The 16,260-nt window shown below is 42.2% G+C and overlaps 1 protein-coding gene across 1 annotated transcript in view; it reads left to right on the forward strand.

Annotated features, from left to right (window-relative positions):
- GPATCH1 (G-patch domain containing 1) overlaps nt 1–16,260 on the forward strand; it is a 54,424-nt gene that overhangs the window by 34,384 nt on the left and 3,780 nt on the right. The window contains exons 14-17 of the mRNA XM_077452685.1: nt 4,323–4,456; nt 8,547–8,704; nt 12,555–12,747; nt 14,296–14,406. Coding sequence (XP_077308811.1) covers nt 4,323–4,456; nt 8,547–8,704; nt 12,555–12,747; nt 14,296–14,406 — 596 coding nt within the window. The remainder of the gene's footprint in view (nt 1–4,322; nt 4,457–8,546; nt 8,705–12,554; nt 12,748–14,295; nt 14,407–16,260) is intronic.

Genomic DNA, 16,260 nt, shown 5'->3' on the forward strand with positions numbered 1-16,260 from the left:
CTCCTGTTTGGAGGCCTCAGATTCCACCGTGACATCGTCCTTTCTCTCACGTACGGGCTTTGAGCTTTATTTATGAAAATGTCAGCTGTGAAAGGAAACATCACCTTATCTTTAACAGTAACCTGCTTTTCAGGTTCCCGAAGTTTACACATTGATAGGCTGATTCGCCGTTGTGTTGTCTATGTGTTTTAGTCTGGGTTCTTCCTTTCCTTCCTAAAAATGATAAATCTGACCTCGCAGGCCTTGCCTTGAGGCTCCTCCTGTGCAGAAATTTTACTCTAATTTCACTGCACACTGTGAGCTTCTCACACTGCATTAGAAACTGCAGCAAGTCAGAGCCCACCTCATTTGAGGACCAGAGGACATCCAGCATCATCTAGGCCAGGGGTGTCCAAGAAGAAGAGGAATTGACTTGGGCCGCATTTGCTTGAGTAGGGTAGCCTGTTTATTTGAATGTGTTGCTGTACCTGCATTTCATGCAGAAAAAAAAGTTTCCTGCATCATCTTTGAACCGCAGTAGTTGGGAAATCGCGTGGTACTTTTCCATCATGCAATTTCCCATTGTTTTTTTGTTTTGTTTTTTTAGATTTGTCAGGGTGCCATTAAGAATGACTGTCAGCCCCCACGCATCTGTAAAGAGCTGCACGTGTTTGCATTTGTGGGAGCGTTTTGTAAAATCTGTGATTTTTTACCTCAGTCTGTGAATGTCTGTTACGGACATGCAGAGTGGCTTGAATTTAATGGTGGTTGGAAAATGGTGGGGTGGTTGGGAGCAACTGAGATGGGGGGGGGGGGGGGGGTGGTTAGCAGCCCTGCTTTAGCTGTTGCCGGTGCTTTATACAAAAATGACACCCCCAACATCCCTTCAGCTGTGCTCCTTTCTGCATTCTCTGCTGCCAGGCTTCTATGCAAGTAGGTGTACGCAGCATCCCCTGTGTCCCTCTCTACGTGGTAGCCAACGTGGCTTTTCTTCTTGCACAGGGTTCTTCCAGACATGCCCCATGCTGCATACTAAACTCTCCCAGTCACATGCGGGCTACGGGTTGGACACCCCTGTTCTAGGCCTTTCCTCCCCAGCCTGACTGTCTCTGTCCCAAACACAACTGATGAAAAGGCAATCGCATGAAGTAAATTTAATGAATTCATTTGATTTTATTTTTATCAATTGTGGAGGCTCAGCATTGCATGTGGGCGTTTTGAATGCTATTGCAGCCTGCCTAGAAACGCCCACTCCTCCAGACTAATGCCCATCAACAAGGCATCTTGATGTTTGTAAAACCCATACCAAGAGACCCCCCCCCCCCCCCACTCACCCCCCACCCCAGTTGCATCAGGACTGAGGGCTTTAGAGAGGAGTACTGAGGCCAGGTGCTGTGATGTTTTCAGAGAGCTATTTACAGCACCCTGCCTGTCCTTCCCACCAGCCATGATCTACCTGCATAGTATAGAGAAGCTCAGAGACCCAGTGATTACATAACTTAATCTTAAAATAAAGTATGTAATGTTTGTTTAAAAATGTCATTAGCATGCTGTGTAGGGGGAAGCAGAGAAGGAAAAATAAGTAGATCGAACTTTATAGAGAGAGGCAAAAGGAGGTTACCCCGGCTCCACTGCTAATCTAGAAGTCCATAGACTGGAGTCAGGTGCTCAAGCCAGGGCGTTCAACTCTTGAATAAAAGTACTTTATGGGCCTCATTCCCACGGCAACCATCAGTTTAGCCACGTTGACGTATCAGTTCTTATCCGTTACTGCATCCGTCTTCCTTTCCGTTAACATCTGTTACCTGTCTATACCCATTTTTTGCATCCGTTTTGATCCATTTACAGCAGTTTCTATGGCTTTTGATTACATTGCCTGGAAAGCATTGCTCCTCCCATGCTGCATTGTAGTTTTCAGTGTGGGACTTATCTTTGTGTGTGTGTGTGTGTGTGTGTGTGCTGTCTGTGTTGTGCAATGGATTCCAACAATTTTTGGGACAGCTTGACATTGTTTGTCATATTTGCCTATATGTGGAGGAAGGAGAGCAAGAAAAAGCAGATTGTGACTAGGAGCTGCTCCTAGGAGACATCTCTGGCCATGGTTCTCCTTGGGGATGTACTTCCAATGTACTTCCCATCGTCTAACTGCTGCCTGGGTCATAGGTTGGGTTCACAGATAAAACAAAAAAATCGGACATTGTCCGTTAATGTTAGTTGATATCTGTTTTCATGGATCTCAACGTAGCCTTGTACATTAAAAAAGAAAAACATATAAAATCGGAAGCGGAGGTTAACGGATGGTCATCCATTTTCCCATAGGAATGCATTGTCATCCGTCGACGGATGGAAGAATACATAGACGGTTCGTTTGTGTGAAAGGGGCCTTTTACGGCAAGGTCTAGAGTATATTCTGGTGTGTTTTGGCTATAGAGCCTTCATTAAAGCCTAAAAAATAATTTTTTTTTAACTTTTTATATATATATATATATATATATATATATATATATATATATATATATATATATATATATATATATATATATATATATATATATATATATATATATATATATAATGTGTGAATCCTTTATACAAGGGGGCAGTAACCTCACTAATTAAGAACAATTAAGTCCATTAAAAACACATGGAGAAAAGACAACTGCACAGAAAAAAATAAATAGAAAAGCACATACACTGAACAACATCTTATGTCAGACGGGGCAATATAGCAGTATATTTGTTGAACAATATTAACTCAAAAATTTCTGTCCATCCGATCGTTCAAGCCATGGGATTTCCCTAAGAGGAGGAGGCACACATCATATCCTGTTTAATCACGAGGTGTGGTGGATACATAGCCTCAATACTAGGAAACCCCTAGGATTTGTTACACTATAGTTATCAGTTTTTATGCTTTGATGAAGGCTCGGTAGCTGAAACATGTCAGCATATACTCTGTACCTTGCAGTAATAAAGTACTTTTATTCAAGAGCACGCAGAGTCACCAGCCCTCCTGTTCAGAGATTGAACTTAAAAGGATAAGTTCACTTTAAAAAAAAAAAATAAATAATAATGCACGGTTTGCAGGTATCAAAACGTGCATTTAAAATAACTACAAGAGAACTACAAGTCGTTGGCCACAAAGGATGTTGGTACTTGTAGTTCATTCATACATAGGCCTCTGAATGAATGACACGGCCATGTGGGTGGAGCCCCGCTCGATCGCGCCCTTTTCAAAAAGTGACAGCTAGTACAGGGAACTCTTCCCCATACTGCTGTCACAGGGAGAGAGGACAGCAGGGAGCGGCTGCAGCAGTGGGAACATGTTGCACCCTAAAAATGGTTGTAACATGTTTCCAAAGGTAAATTTCTCCTTTTTTAAAATGAAGCAAAATAAGATCATGTGTTGGCTGTGTTTATAGTCCTGTGTCACTGGTGACACTTTACAGCAGGCTCGTTACTATTTTTAAGAGCCCTTGCAAACTGAAGTACTTTACAGGCGTTTTAATGCTAAAAATAGCGTCTGTAAACTACCTCCCCAGTGTAAAAGCCTGAGTGTTTTCACACTGGGGCGGTGCGCTTGCAGGACGGAAAAAAAAAAGTCCTACACCACTCCTAAACTGCCTCTGCCATTGAAATCAATGGGCAGTGCTTTTAACCCCTTTTTTGGGATTAAAAACACCCCAGTCCTGCTGAAACGAGCATCTCTTTACCGCTAGCACAGGACGGTCTTCAGTGTGAAAGGTGTCTACAAGGGCCGTGTCATAAGTGGACTGTTAGCGATTCTGTCACTGGCGAGTTGCACGCAGCAGGATTGCTCCTCTGATGCTAGCAAGGAAGCCACAAAAATATAAGATTGGTTTAGAGTTGAAAAGGGTTTTATTAAGTTAACAACATGAAAAAAAAAAATCATGCAAAAATGACACAACAATTATAAAGTCAGCTCAATGGCTTGTAAGATTGGTTTAGATGACAACAGAGGATATTAGGTTGCTTCACTGCTTGGCTGAACTCGCATGCGCTTTATCCCCGAAAGACAAACTGCAGCATGCATCCTTTTTATTTATTTAAAAAAAAAAAAATTCTTGTATAGGCATTAACAAAGCATGTGAGGAATTACAATTCAATACACTCCATTGTCTTAAGAAAATGTATTTTAGTAGTTGTATTCCATGTTGATTTGGTGATTATACAGACTAGGCGATTGGCTAGAGCTCATTAAGGCTAAAACGCATGGATATATATATATATATATATATATATATATATATATATATATATATATATATAAATAATAATAATATATGATATGATATATTTTTTTTTTTTTTTTTGCATTTTAGATCCACTTTGATTGGGCTACCCAAAGTGAAGAGAGACAAATATTCTGTGTTCAACTTTTTGACTATTCCTGAACCACAGCCATCGACGACCTGTGCAGCAATACTGGAGAAAGCCCCAGAGATCACGGACAACAGTAAGGGGATCATGACGAGGCACAGTTTAAAACTCAAATATGTGTGCTTACAGAAGGCAATTTTCAGTGTCCTGTAGTTACCACAACCAGGGCCGTCTTTAAAGAGGAAGTAAAGCCTCTTAAGAAAAGGAGAAAAAAAAAGAAACCCTGCAAGGCAAAGGCAGAATGAGCTAGCATACTACCTCATTATGAATTACTTACCTGAGATCGAAGCCCCCGCAGCGGTCCTCGGTCACCACCTCCGTCGCCGGCATGATACCCAGAGTGACTTCCGGGTATTGCGGCTCCGTCACTGTGACTGGCCGGAGCCGCGATGGCCTCGATCCGGCGCATGCTCCCTGGTGCCGCCACTAACGGCATGATCGCCGTTGGGAACGGTGCCGCTATTCTTGCAAATATCTCCTAAACCTTTTAGCAGCTCCGGCCAATCACACAGCTGGAGCCGTGATACCCGGAAGTAACCCCCGGGAGTGATGTTGCCTGTGTACAGGCACCGCAGCGAGGGCTTCGATCTCGAGTGAGTATTACATAATGAGCTAGTATGCTATGCATACTAGTTCATTATGCCTTTTTGTCTTGCAGGGGTGTGTGTTTGTTTTTTTTTGTTTTTGTTTTTTCAAAGGTGGGTTTACAACCACTTCAACCTTGTGATATGACAAACATTATACATCAGTCCTTTAACATTATTAGTCCTTTAAAGTATCCTTATATTCTGTCTCTTTTGGCTGAAAAAACACACACAATTGTATGTTAGTGACAACACAATGAAGCAAACTCTTTAATGCACCTACACTTCCATGTCACTCATATGGTTCCTGTGCTTCCTCCACCAGATGTGCCCTCACCTTTATATCCTATAAAATTGTGCCTTGTTTATAAATATTCCTCTGCATCTCTCTTCCTTATGGATGCTGCTTGCAAGCTCCTGCCAGAGTGTTGACATGTAAAGCAATCAAAGCCATGCGATAGTGCTTTTATCCTTTTTATTTTGACCATACAACATATATGCACTCACATTTAAAACACTTTAACAAGGCATGTGTGTAAAATAGCTTGTGTGGAGACGAGTGTTTCACTTGTCTGCTGGTTCTGCAGTTCTGGCTGCCAGTGGAACCTCCGTCTGTATCGGACAGTCTTTTCCTTCCTCGTTCCATGTTTGTCAGCCTCTCCGATCCTGATGGCTATCAATCTATCCAATGAGGACCCGAGACAGCGACTGTAACTGCTGGTCTCGTTCTTGTTGCTGGAAAGATCGGGTTCATGTAAGTAAAGGGGGGGGGGGGTGCTGCACCACAAAAGGTTTTTCATTTTATGCATAGAATGCATTAAGGTAAAAAAAACCTCAAGGCCTTACAACTCATTTAATTTTATTACCGGTTTGTTAAATAGACACAGGGTTGTGCAGCCCTCTGGTGTTCAAATACAGGATTACATCCATTGACGGAAATGTTGTGGGAATTCTACAACAATGGCAGAAGAGCGGCCCAATATCTGATATCTTTTCGTGAACCCCTTTTATGATTCAATCTGTCAAATCAAAAGTAGTTCAGTTACTCACGTTTGATGAATTGCTGTTTTACTTTCATCTTCAGTGACCTTGTTTCTATAAAAAGAGAAGTAGAAGATCTTTTTAATAAAGCTTTAACTTATTGAGTGTCTTTGCTGCGTTACAGGGTCTCCCTAGGTCCCCAACATAGCCTCCCTTACGTTTGCACTACTCTCACGACAAGCACAGGTAGCGCAATTTCCCCCATCACCAGAAGTATCATGGGATAGCGATTTCATGCATCTGGAAGGCTTTGGGTCTATGTAGAGCACATTGGAGGTGCCCCTGTACAAATCATTAGCAAGACCTCATCTGGAATATGCAGTTCAGTTTGGGGCACCAGTTAAATAGTTTCATAGTTAGTAAGGTTGAATAAAGGCACCAGTCCATCCAGTTCAACCTGAGTGAGTGTCTACAATTGTCCCTATCCATCGCACACTCACATCGGTCCCTACCCTCAAGGAGCCCACAGTCTAAGGTCCCCATTCATATACTAGGGCCAGTTTTAGACAGGATCCAATTAACCTAACTGCATGTCTTAGGAGTGTGGGAGGAAACCGGAATACCTGGAGGAAACCCACGCAGGCACAGGAAGAACATGCAAACTCCAGGCAGGTAGTGTCGTGGTTGAGATTTGAACCAGCGACCCCTTTTTACTGCTACGTGAGAGTGCTAACCACTACACCACTGTGCTGCCCATCTAGTTCTCAAAAAAGATATCGGGGGGGGGGGGGGGGGGACTGGAGAAAGTGCAGAGAAGAGCAACCAGACTCATAGGCTTGGAGGAGCTCAGCTATGAGGAAATATTAGAGGAACTGAATTTATTATCTCTTGAGAAAAGGAGATTGGGGGGGGGGGGGGGGGATATGATCAACACGTACAAATACATAAGTGGTCCATATAGCGAACTTGGTGTTGAGTTAATCACTTTAAGGTCATCAGAGGACAAGGGGGCACTCTTTTACGCCTAGAGGAAAAGAGATTTCATCTCCAAATACGGAAAGAGCTGTGAAGATGTGGAATATATTCCCCCCCCCCCCCCCCTCCAGAGGTGGCTCTGGCTAGCTCAGTAGATAAGAAAGGCCTGGATTCTTTCCTAAATGTACATAATATATCACTGAGTACTAACATTTATTGGTAAAGTTGATCCAGGGAATATCCGATTGCCTCTCGGGGGATCAGGGAGGAATTTTCTGCCCTGCTAGACCAAATTTTTTATCATGCTTTGCTGGGGGTTTTTTTTGCCATCAACTGTGGGTATAGGATTGTGTGTGTGTGTGTGTGTGTATATGTATGTATATATAATATATATATATATATATATATGTGTGTGTGTGTGTGTGTGTATATATATATTTATATTTTGTGTATGTATGTATGTATATATATGTATGTATATATATGTATGTATATATATGTATGTATATGTGTGTGTGTGTATATATATATATATATATATATATATATATATATATATATATATATATATATATATATATATATATATATATATATATATATATATATACACACACACACTTTTTTTTTTTTTTTTTTTTTTATTGGTTGAACTAGATGGACTTTGTGTCTTTTTTCAGATAAACTAACTATGTAACATAGCTGCGTCATCAGGAGGCTGCCTACGAGGACCAGGAAGTGACATTCAGGGTACTGATGATGTCACAAGCAAGATGGTGACATGGGACCCTGCATGTGAGGGGTTATCAAAAATATATAACCTCCTGCGCTGAGGTGTTGTGCCTTTTAAAAATGGAAAGGACTCTCCTTTTGGCTAATCTGTGCGGAAAACCTTCAAATCATCTTAATGCCCTCTCAGGACTATGGGTATCCTTAGACAAACTAGAAAATAACAAAAGACCGGGCGCACCTAGCTAGTGTATTACCATAACTCCAGTTTTTTTTTTAGAGAAGGGCTCTGAGGAAGAGGGCTTAACCCTCGAATCACGGCAATGGTTCCTGGATGCTATGAGGTCTGCCTGTGTTATCAGCAGAATATAGTGGATTTGGTGGCGGTCTCATCAGTTTTTCTAGATATGCTTGTGCATGACATGCGAGTATTCACTTGTTTATTTCTCTAATAAAATTGGGGTATGATAATGCGCTATGTTGGTGCGTCCTCTTTTGTTGTCATGTGGTGGGTTATAGCTGGACAACACTGGAATTATGAGGCACGTGACCTTATAGCTCAGCACAGTGGACAAGGTAAGAGAGGGTCAAAATTGACCCCAAAGGGTTAAAGTTCCTCTTTATATATAGTCGATGTGGACACGTATGCACGGTATGAGAACTGTGTAAAGGATCATGTGACATAATCCCCGCACATGTATCCAGGTGTTGACTGCCTGATGATCACAATGTGTGCTTCCTGATCTGCACTTCAGAGAAGCAGCTTGGAGATGGATACAGCAGTGGTCAATATGTATCTGTAAGGATAAAAATGTGAAAGTTCAACTAATAGCGTGAATCTATAGAAAAACATCAACAAACTTTGGGGGTTTAATACTACATAAACATATATTTCAGGGCCGAAGAAGTCCTCCAGGTGGGACGTGTCCTCCACAGAGAAGAAGACAGACCCTCTGAGCACGTTCCTCAGCCAGGCTCGCAGCCAGAGCGAGGAAAAGGAAGAAGGGAAGGAGAAGACAGCGCCTCCTCCTGTCTTAGCAGCCACCTCTAGCCAGGTATGGATCCTGATGTGTGTTTTTTTTTTTTTTTTTTTTTTTTTTCTTTTTAAATAGAAAAATCATACGATCATCCAGCTTTTTATTGCCATTTATGGGATAATCTTATTATTTTTTTAGAAGATGGTAATACATAAACAGGCAGTAGAAAGTTTTAAAGGCTATGTCTGGTTAGAACTGATATTGCAGTATTGGTTGATGGTTAGGAGTTAAATCTAACCTCCGGCCTGCCCTTCAGTCTTGTACCGTTGTACTGGCTCCTCTGCTGTACTGAAATGGCTTACTGATTTCACTGCACACTGTGAGCTTCTCATAATGTTCATTAGAAGCTCCTGCAAGCCAGATGGAGCTCTGCCTCATTTCCTGGCTGGAGAATTTCCAGCATCATCTAGGCCTTTTTCCTCCCCAGCCTGACTCTCTCCTTGGCCCGCCCTTTGCTTTTCATCGGATTTCACTTCTTTCTATCATGGAGGCTCAACCTCACATGTGGGTGAACTATTCCCAAGATCCAGCCCACTGCTTGCATCAGGGCTGATGGCTGATAGAGGAGTACAGAGGCCAGGGTGCTGTGATCTTTTCAGGAAACTATGTACAGCACCCTGCCGGCCCCTCCCACCAGCTACGATCGCCCTGCATTGCATAGAAAAGCACAGTGATCCCGTAATGACATCACGGGCTGCAAAAATGTATGTATGTATTCAAAATTTAAGAATAAAAAAAGTATAATTATGCACACAGTGGGAAAAATAATTATTTAATCCCCTGCAGATTTTGTAAGTTTGCCCACTTACTTAAAAATGGTCTATGATCATTTTTATTTTTTATCATAGGTGTATTTTAAATGCTAGAGACAGAATATCAACCAAAAATCCAGAAAAAAAACATGTGATACAAATGTTCTAAATTTGAGTTGCAGTTCAGAGTGTAAAATACATATTTGATTCCCAAGCAAAACCTGACAGGGTACTTGATGAAGAAACCATTGTTGGCAAACACAGAGGTTAGCCGTTTCTTGCAGTTGGTGACCAGGTTTGCACACATCTCAGGAGGGATTTTGGTCCTCTCTTCTGTTCAAATCCTCTCTAAATCCTTAAGGTTTCTTGGCTGTCTCTTACCAACTCGAAGTGTCAGCTCCCTCCATAATTTTTTTTTATTTTTTATTAGGATTATGGTCTGGAGACTGGCTAGGCCACTCCATGACCTTAATGTGCTTCTTCTTGAGCCACTCTTTTGTTGCCTTGGTGGTATGTTTTGGGTTATTGTAATGCTGGACGACCCATCTTCATTGTTCTGGCTGAGGGAATAAGGTTCTCGTCCAAGATTTTACAATACATGGTATTTGGTCTCATGTGCCCACAGCACTTTCTCCCAATCCTTCTCTTAACCTCCCTGGCGGTACGATTATTTCGGATTTTAGGTGCTAAAAGCGGTACCATTATTTTGCATGAAAATTTGGCGTTTTATATTGTAGTCCTGCAATTCTTAGGAATAACTCACTTAAATCTGTCCAAACCAGAGTCTAGCAGACATCCCGGGTATAATAAAATTTTGAAAAATGAAATCATAAATTATAATATAATAAATAATTATAAATAATTGTACCAAATAATAATATAACAATAATAAAAATTATTCAATAATGTAATCACATCAAAAACACTGAAATTTGTTCAGTTGCAGAATTGTCACTGTCATTACTTTTCAGTATTTGATGACGGATCTCCCCACAAATCGCTATCGCTCAATTCTGCGAGTGATTCTAATTTATTATCGCTGTTTTCTAGCTGGTCTAAAACCATTTTTGATGTAAAAGGACAGTTTGGTTGCTATGGACAATCTCCAGTTTCCAGGCATAAAGAACAGTTTTTATTACATAAAACTGCATGCAGGACACTGGGCAGACCACTAGGGACAACGGGAATGTGAAATATTTACATACAGCAATGTAATCTGTAAGATTACATTATACTGTATGTTTACTGTTTGTTTCACTTTTTGAATTTGGCGCCGATCTCCGTCCCCGTGCGTCGCAACGCTCGCAGGGCACGGAGATCGGCGATGTGATGCATCAAGCGAGACACGGCTCGCTCGTACAGCGGGGAGACAACGCTGGATCCGAGGGAGAAGGTAAGTAAACGTCCTCCTGGATCCAGCGATGCAGTCCCGAGTCTGGCTCGGATACCACTTTTGGTATGAAAATTCCACCCCGAGCCAGACTCGGGAATACCGCCAGGGGGGTTAAAGTGGTTGTAACCCCCCCCCCCCCCCACAACTTTGTCCCATGTAAATCAGCATTAAAACCACTAATGAACACTGCTTGTAGATATCTCCTTACTTACTTAGTATTGTTGTAATCCCTTTTTGTTCTTTAGAATGTCACTGAGCATGCCCAGATCTCCCCTGATTTATGGCACACTCTGTGTACTTGTCTATCTAATATCAGGACTTCCTACCGCACACCACTGAAATCCCAGGAGACTGCATAATCATTCAGAGATTCCACCTACACCCCCATGTGACCTCACATGCAGTGTAAACCAGGGCATCGGACAGCATTACTGCAGTCTTATCAGCTGAAGCTGATAAGACTGACAAAGACAAACACTAGACAATCGGCACAAGTAAATACTATGAAATAAAACAAGTCCGCTATGAACAGGGAAGCAGGGTTGCCATAGAAACATTGGATTGAGAAGCAGGCTTGGTTAACAGTGCAGGAAGTACTCAATGTAAGAGCGGAAATGCACTCCACTATGGACTCAGAAAACAAAACTTAAGATGGCGCTGTCTAACCCCTGGAAACAAGTTTTTTAAAGTTTCTTTAAACAGTAAGTAATATGCGATTTGGGCTGGATTACAGTGGCTACAGTTTGATAATTACTTATTATAATGGACTAAATGAAAAGAAGCATCAGAGTGGGAGAGTTTACTTCCTCTTTTTAATAATTTGAATGTTCATTGGCAAACTTCAGATGGGCCTGTACATGTGCCTTCTTAAGTAGTGGCATGTTATGGGTGCTGCAGGATTTCAATCCATGGCGGCATATTGTGTTACCAATGGTATGTTTAGTGACCGTTTTCTCAACTACCTTGAGATCATTCACAAGCTCCTCCCGTGTAGTTCTGAGTTGATCCCTCACTTTTGTCATCCTCATCCTCACCCCATGAGGCGAAATCTTGCATGGAGCTCCAGACTGAGGCGATTAATGACTACTTTGTATTTCTTCCATTTGGGAATAATCACTCCAACAGTTGTCTCCTTCTCACCAAGATTCTTGCTGATGGTCTTCTAGCCCGTTCCAGCCTTGTGCAGGTCTACAATCTCGTCCCTGATGTCCTTTGACAGCTCTTTGGTCTTCCCCATGATGGTGAGGTTGGAATGGAAGAAAGATTCTGTGGGCAGGTGTCTTTTATATACATAACGAGTTGTCGTTAGGGGCACCTTTTTTAAATTGACAGGACTAATCTGTGTACCACATGAGCACCTACTGTAGTCAGTCTGTGGGAGCCAAAATTATTGTTGGTAGGGGATCAAATACTTATTTTGCTTGCTGAACTGCAACTCAATTTATAACATTTGTATTGTGTGTTTTTTGGTTGATATTTTTTTTTTTGTCTCTATCGTTTAAAATACACCTATGATAACAATTATAGACCCTTCATTTCTTTGTAAGTGGGCAAACTCAAAATATCTGCAGAAGATCAAATAATTTTCCCCACTGTATACACTGCGGCGGATCTGTCGCTGTAGAATTTATACATAAATAAAGCTCAGATTTAACATTGGTTCAGTTCATATACAGGATTGTTGTCGCTGACATTGATTGATTAAATCCCTTGGGTCCTCCAGAGCCAGGTAGATCAGGATGAAGAAGAAGAGGAGGAGACCAGACCTCCGATAGATTTATTTAAAGCCATATTTGCTGATTCCTCCGAGAAGTCATCATCATCAGAAGAGGAGAGTGATGAGGAGGATTCCCCATTGCCCAGGGAAGAGACTGAAGACAGCAGCCCAAAGACAGCACCACCTTCTATAGTAAGAGGTCAGGCTCTGCTCTGTGATTGCTTTCTGGTTTTTAGAGTTTCTATTTCAAAGAATTGAGAAACATTTTGCTAATTTAATGACTTTTATTTTTATTTTTTATAAAAAAAAAGCTTATTATTGTGCAGATGATAAATAATATGGTATAGTGTAAATGCTAATTACTTAGGTTTGATGTAGCTTAAGGGCTTGTTCACACGAGGTTTGCTCTTTGAAGAGCATTTGATAGATGGTCAGGAGGCCTCCTCGCTGCCTGTTTTAACCTCTTGAAAGCTCCACTGACGCGCTGCTGCAGCATGCATTGCTCGCAATTGTAAGGGTGCTTGCAAAACTTCCCCATTCGCTTGAATGTGTCGTTGGGTATAATTCCTGCTAGGCATGTGTACACCCCTGGCTGCTGCCTCTGCAGCTAAATGGGAGTAGCGGTTGGGAAGCTGCAAAAGCACTGCTCAACCATGAGGTTCTGCTGCTCCCCGACCACTAGTGTGAACGAGCCATAAAATTGTATGTTAAATTATTTAATCTTTGTCAGATTTTATTAGCAGTGCGAAAGCCTTTTCTTTTCTTTTTTCTTCTTTTTTTTTTTTTTTTTTTTTTCTTTTTGATGCATGGTCACATTCTCCAGACTAGTGTTCTCCAAACTAAGACCCGTGGGCCGGATGTGGTCCTTTGTTTTCCTTTATCCAGCCCTTGGAGCAATTATTCCTCTTATTGAGGCCAACAAAGTGGTATTATTCTTCCCATTGATATCAACAAATGGGCACTTTTCCTCCCACTAATACCAATGATGAGGCACTATTTCTCCTAAGAATGCCAACAATTGGGCACTATTCCTCCCATGAATGCCAACAATTGGGCACTATTCCTCCCATGAATGCCAACAATTGGGCACTATTCCTCCCATGAATGCCAACAATTGGGCACTATTCCTTGCATGAATGCCAACAATTGGGCACTATTCCTTGCATGAATGCCAACAATTGGGCACTATTCCTTGCATGAATGCCAACAATTGGGCACTATTCCTTGCACGAATGCCAACAATTGGGCACTAATGCCAACAATTGGGTACTGTTTCTCCCACTAATGCCAACAATTGGGCACTAATACTCCCACTAATGCCAACAATTGGGCACTGATATTCCCACTAATGCCAACAATTGGGCACTGATATTCCCACTAATGCCAACAATTGGGCACTAATCCTCCCACTAATGCCAACAATTGGGCACTAATCCTCCCACTAATGCCAACAATTGGGCACTAATCCTCCCACTAATGCCAACAATTGGACACTAATCCTCCCACTAATGCCAACAATTGGACACTAATCCTTTCACTAAAACCAATGATGGGGCATTTTCTACTCCCACTGGCTACAGCCTGGCCCATCTAAAATCTTAAGGACAGTAAACTGGCCCCTCACCAACGAACATTCTCAGAATTTCTAATAAACTACAATGATCCTTTATTGGATTGGTGAAGTGTAGATCTGCCTCAATGGCCTCCTATGATCCCTCTGTATAGTAATGTGTATTTTAATTTGCAGAACCAAAGCCGGAGGTTCATCAGCCTATTCCTCCCACAGCGACAGACGGTCCGGATAAGATGAATGCTGAGGAAGAATTTGGTCCCAGGCTTCCTCCTGCACTTTCTTCTGGTGAGATTTCTTCATGATTCTGTTGGCTAGAGCCTCATACAGGGATACAGTGATCAAGAGAAGAAATAAAGTCTCAGCACCCAGGAGGCCAGGCGCTGGTACCAAAAAAGGCATTATTTGGGGAGGAGAAAAAAATACACTGCTTTGATGTTACTACCTGGAGGCTCTGGTGATGTTACTGGCTCACCGCTGCCTCAGGTAAGGGGAAGTGGGGGAAGCCTGGGTGCTCACAATCCACTAGAATGCATTTCTGCACAGACAAAGGAACATTGTTGTGGGATGTTTAGCACTTAGAAGGCTACAGTGATGCACAGTGACATTACCTGTCACTCCAGGAAGTCGGATCTGAAGTAAGTATAATTTTTCTAAAACGCTTACCTTGCATTTTCATGCACGATGCACTTTACCAGCTCGGAACAGAGAGCACTTAACTTCATAATGTTAATAAGTATCCCAGTAGTCTAAGGCTTCTAATTGGAGATTTTGTTTGGCATCTTGCTAGGGTGTCTTGGAAAGCCTGTCGGGGTGTTCTTAATGATTACCAGTAATAGCCATAGGATTAGGTGCCACATGACCTGGGTGGTGATTGTTGGGCTGTAAAGTCTTTTCTGTGCCCTCCTTGGCCCTGGTCTTTACCAATTCAGCCTCTTAAGCTTGACACTTGCCACCCATTTGACTACTAGGAACACCTTTTATTGGCTTCTAACAGTAGTGTAAGATGGGCAAAGTGGGCGAGCAGCCTTTGTTTTAAAGCATACCCCCAATGTTCTGGGATGGTAAAGAGGGATACGTTGTAGCACAAAGTAGGTAGGCCATGGCCACAGCCTTGCCACACCTCCAGTTATGTTGGCCATGAATAATTTTTTATTTTATTTTTTAATGGCTAAACAGACTAGTGCTTAGTTCTTTTACCGGCTTTTCAAAACTACAAATGGAAGATAGATTATTTTTCTTTTGTGTTCTGCTATTTGATACTGTAGATACTGTATCTTTACATTTGACCAAAAAGTGCAACTGAGGACAGTTGGACTTGACCCCAAATGAGGGACAGTTTCTTTTTTTAAATGAGGGACATTTGGGAGCTGTGTTAAAGGACTTGTGCTTAGTCTGAGCCAGAAAAGTCAAGCCCTAATGGGGTTAAAGCGGAGCTCCAGGCCACCCACAGAAAAATTAAAAGTCAGCAGCTACACATACTGTAGCTGCTGACTTTTAATATTTGGACACTTACCTGTCCTGGAATCCAGCGATGTCGGCACTCCAGACAATGTTTCCATGAGCTCTCGGGTGCCATGTAATGGCAATTTCATACTGCGCATGTGCGAAATGTGCTACTTTAGCAACACAGTCAGTCAGTCAGTCAGGTGCCCAAGGAATGTGATATTGGGCACCTTACAGTTCCCTGCGGTCTGAGATAAAAAGGATGGCAGCATCACAGTAAGTAAAGGTACAGATTTCTTGGTTCTGCGTTCATGTATTGAGAACATTTTGGGGTGTGTTTGCTGAAAATGGGGGAAGGAAGCTTAGGCTCTCCGGGGACTCTCCCTCCTTATTGGCTGAGACAGCAGTGGGAGCCATTGGCTCCCGCTACTGTCAATCACAGCTAATGAGAGAGAGAGGGACGGGATCGAGCCAGGGCTCTGTGTGTGAGCACAAAGCAGCGGCTCAAGAGCGAGCCTGCTTGGGTTCCCCTATAGCAAGCTACTTGCTATGGCGCACTCGGCAGGAGGGAAGGGCCAGGAACGCTGGCAGGGGACCTGAGAAGAGCAAAAAAGAATCACTCCCCCCTGTTGGACCTTCAAAGTGATATTAAAAAATAAATTAAATATATATGTATGTGTTCGACACGCGAATCTC

This window comes from Lithobates pipiens, unplaced genomic scaffold (assembly GCF_037356315.1).
Source record: "Lithobates pipiens isolate NorthernLeopardFrog02 unplaced genomic scaffold, aLitPip1_a1.2 Scaffold_10, whole genome shotgun sequence".
NCBI classification, from domain to species: Eukaryota; Metazoa; Chordata; class Amphibia; order Anura; family Ranidae; genus Lithobates; species Lithobates pipiens.